Here is a 4,017-nt window from a genome sequence, read left to right as displayed (position 1 = left end):
TATTCCTGTAATATCTCTTGATTAAATATAACTATTCAAATAATATTGTTTGAATAGTTATAATTTTTTGTCAAAAATCAAGTGATATATCTCTTTATCAATAATCAAATAATATAACTTTTGATTAATTACACCTTTTATTTATAGTTATTGAAACACTATAAATATTTGAAAGTATTCCAATAATATTTAAATATTGGTATTCTATAAATGCCAATCAACACCATTACTGACATGTCATCATAGATTGAAAAGTCATATGCCACGTCATCCATTTGGGTGGTTTTTGTTATAAATGTTAACAATTTTATCAATTTGCTTACATTTTAAAATGAAGAGACTTAATTGCTTTTTTTTCTAGTAGAGAGACTTGTTTGCTCCTTTATTGATAATACAAGGATCGGTGGGTACTTTCACCAAATTTAAATCCTATTACCTATTAGTAGTTTTTAAATTTATTGTGGGTTTAAATCAATTTATATAAAATGATAGAAATGACCTCATAATAATATTTATTATTTTATAAAAATAATTATTTCTTAATTAAGTTGGTGTGACTCATGACACATGTTTAACCGAAGACTTAAATGTAATAACAGATGATGTCACACTCATGATGTGAGTGAAAAAATATTAAAATTATATTTATAAAAGAATTGATAATTAAGTTATTGGTAAAATGATACAGTGTTTATTGTTAAATAGTTTTAGGCTTCAGTTTAATGTTTAGATATTACAATTTTATTTATTTTATTTAAACATTTCACATAAAAATAGTAAAAGTGAAATTATTATTATAAATAATATTAAATTCTTTAGTCAATAATAGTAAAATACTTTATATAATTTATTATTTATTTTTTAACTAAAAAATGAAAAGATAAATAAGTAGATAAATATACACTTGGCTTTCAAAGTTATCATTTAATTGAATCTCTCTAAATCATGTCCCCCAACTAGAGCTTTCATTGTGAAAAAACAAAAAAATAAAAAATAAAAGAATCCTACCGTGCAGCTCCAAATAGGAGAAAGGGTCAATTTTTTTTTCTTTTAATAATTTGGAATTCCCCAAACTTCACCAGCTACAAAAGTGATCTTTGGATATGGTGCCTACCAACAAAGTCGACAAAGAAATCACGCTTTATTAATAACGTGGCTTTCATCCCCCATGGAGCAGTTGAATCCAAATTCCAAATCTCATCTTCGTCTACCTCCGAAGGTAATTGCATTCTGCATCAAATAAAGATGCAGTGTATATATTGTAAATAGATAAGTGCTATAAACTTTTAATAAAAATTATATACAAGTTTCTTTTAAGTATATACGAGTTCAAAACTTACTAGATCAAAAATAATAAATTCTTAAAAAAATTACAGCTAAAATAACATACATAATATAATAATAAAGTTCAAAATAACGTGAGAACATTAGGGAGAAAAGTCGGGAGAGAAGTCTTCAATACAATCTCGATACAATCTTTAAATAAATTACTTGATCTGGTCAAATCTGATCCAATCTACAAGACATATTGTAAATGAACCATGCTTCATAAATACCCTATAATACTTCTAATATCAGCAAGATTCATAGCATAAAGATTTTGTTCCAAAAAATTACGAACACTAAGTAACAAATGTTTGTTCTTTTGTTGCGATCTCTTCCTTAGCATGATTACATGAGATAGCTAAGCATAATATGGAATTCAAGTAACAGATGTTTCCATGAGTAGCTTTGAACTCATTAGATCGGGAACCTATACGAACCGATTCAATAGTTGAACTGAGTTTTTTTTTATTTTTAATTTTAATAATTTTTTAATTAGACTGATTAGATCAATAAACTAGTGATCTAACCGATTCAACCATCAAATCTATTTAAAAAGACATTAGTTTCCATTTAGCAAATGCATGTGTTGACCACAACAATATTCCATGTGTAATGCTGATCATTGCTTTTGCTCCTATGACATAGGGTAGATATTTTACAAGCAAAGAATGCTCGAGTTAGAGATGTTTTAGAACTTTTCCTCTTCTAGATTAAGCATGGATTTTAATTTGCAAAGAGGGACAAGCAAGAAAAGATTCATTTCCATTTATAAATTTGCTCATGCAATAGAGCCTGATCAAGGCAGCAATCACATTACATGTGGATTACAGCAACAAATGGAAAAAAGATTGAAGACATAGATATCCACAAGGCATAAGAAAGAGAATGTCATACGATACTGGCTTTATTGGTTAAGAGAACCTATCAATCATTTGTCTCAATCACTTGAAAGCAACCATATAATTCAAGTAATTCTAAATCATGAGCCAAGTATATATCTCCAGCCACCCTTCTTTGCTATATTTCTAATCCCAAACACATTAATTTACCATCAAATTAGATGAAAAAAAACAAAGGGTTGTTGTTATTCACACTCCCTCTGTAATAATTAAAACCTAAAACAAAAATCCAATAATGGAGAGAGAGTATCATCCAGCAGCAGATGAAGCAATAGCGGAACAGGCACCTCAAACTCCAAAGAATAAGAAGAAGAATAAGATGAAGCAGAAGAGGAGGTTTAGTGATGAGCAAATCAGGTTACTCGAGTCGATATTCGAATCAGAGACGAAGCTGGAACCGAGAAAGAAGATGCAACTGGCGAGAGAGCTGGGGCTTCAGCCTCGCCAAGTAGCTATATGGTTCCAAAACAGAAGAGCCAGATGGAAGTCCAAACAAATAGAGCAAGATTACAACACACTCAAAGCTAATTATGACAACTTGGAGTCAAGATTCGAGTCCTTGAAGAAAGAGAAACACTCCTTGATTTTACAGGTACCCCAAATCCAAGATAATCACTTTCAGTGTCAGTCAGTTTATATAAAGAGAATGATAATAACTGTTGTTTCAATGGTAGATTCAGAAGTTGAGTGAACTGCTGGAGGAACCTCATAAGGGCGGGAAGGGTCTTGATGGAAGCAGCACGGGTGGTGGTGGTGGTTCAGAATATGGAGAGACCAAGTGCGAGACTGAAGTTGAAGCTCAGCCAAGTTTCCAGCACAAGGAATGCCTGGGCTTGCAAACTGAAAACGAAAGGGGTGATATAAAGCAAACAGGGCAAGGCGGAGAAGAATTTCTAATAATGGACGAGTATAAGAACGACTCCCCAGCTTCACCTGACAAATTTTACGGGCTTCATTCGGTTGACATGTTCGATCATTCGTATACCAATTGTCAGTGGTTAAACTTTTGGACTTGACACGCTCTTCCCTTCAACAATATTTTCAATGTCTACCAGAGAACTCTCAACTTGGGGCTCTCTGAAACATCAATAGAGGCCTGGAAACATGGAAAGTAACCACTCACAATTTGTTGACAAGAGGTATAAGTGTGGGTCATGGACTAATCTCTCTATGAATCTGCTAGAACACTACCAGGTAAAAGAGTTCAAGGTTCTGAATTTCATTTTTAGGTTTGTTTTTTTATTGTGGTTATTTATCGATGTATGATATTGTATATGAGGTTGTTCTTAATTTACAGTTCAATGTTAGTCGGTCATTACCAACCTATTTGTTAGTATAAAGAGCAGGAGAGATAAAAAGAATTATTCTCAACAAATTCAATTAATTCATATAACCACCTTCAAATTCGTGGCTAAATTTCTGCCGACATGTTTCTAAGCCACCTTAAGAAATTGGAGAAGAAATGATAAAATAATCATAAGATGAAACAATGATGGTTATTTTAAGAAGAAAAAGACAAAAGGAGAGCTTTTTCTTTTGTCCAAGTGACGTTTTAGGAAAAAGATGGAACTTAAATAACGAATAAGAGAAAACTTGAGAAAAAGCAAAGGCTCAATAGCACGTTTCACCACCCTACTTATCATCTACTTCATATATAATACATCATCTATGAGAATTAAACTAGAATTGTTGTCCGGCGGATTAAAATTGTTTAATTAACTATTTAATTTTATTATATTATTATTATTATGAAAATTATTTTAAGATGATTTTTAGTATAAAGTATGAAATC

General features: G+C 31.2%; 1 protein-coding gene across 2 annotated transcripts; it reads left to right on the top strand.

Annotated features, from left to right (window-relative positions):
- Positions 1 to 2,325: 2,325 nt before the first annotated feature.
- Positions 2,326 to 3,540, top strand: LOC105791228 (homeobox-leucine zipper protein ATHB-12). 2 transcript variants are annotated; one of them, XM_052634295.1, is made up of 2 exons: positions 2,326 to 2,817; positions 2,906 to 3,540. In XM_052634295.1, the coding sequence occupies exons 1-2, from the start codon at positions 2,461 to 2,463 to the stop codon at positions 3,239 to 3,241; spliced, it is 693 nt and encodes a 230-aa protein (XP_052490255.1). In that variant the 5' UTR covers positions 2,326 to 2,460; the 3' UTR covers positions 3,242 to 3,540. The 2 variants fall into 2 exon arrangements, with proteins under 2 accessions (XP_052490255.1, XP_012474657.1); XM_012619203.2 differs by having other exon boundaries at positions 2,330 to 2,817; positions 2,900 to 3,540.
- The last annotated feature ends 477 nt before the right edge of the window (positions 3,541 to 4,017 follow it).

The sequence above is a fragment of the Gossypium raimondii genome, chromosome 8 (genome assembly GCF_025698545.1).
Source record: "Gossypium raimondii isolate GPD5lz chromosome 8, ASM2569854v1, whole genome shotgun sequence".
Lineage (NCBI taxonomy): Eukaryota > Viridiplantae > Streptophyta > Magnoliopsida > Malvales > Malvaceae > Gossypium > Gossypium raimondii.
Note: the sequence above shows the minus strand (reverse complement) of the source record. Positions and strands in the feature narration are given on the sequence as shown.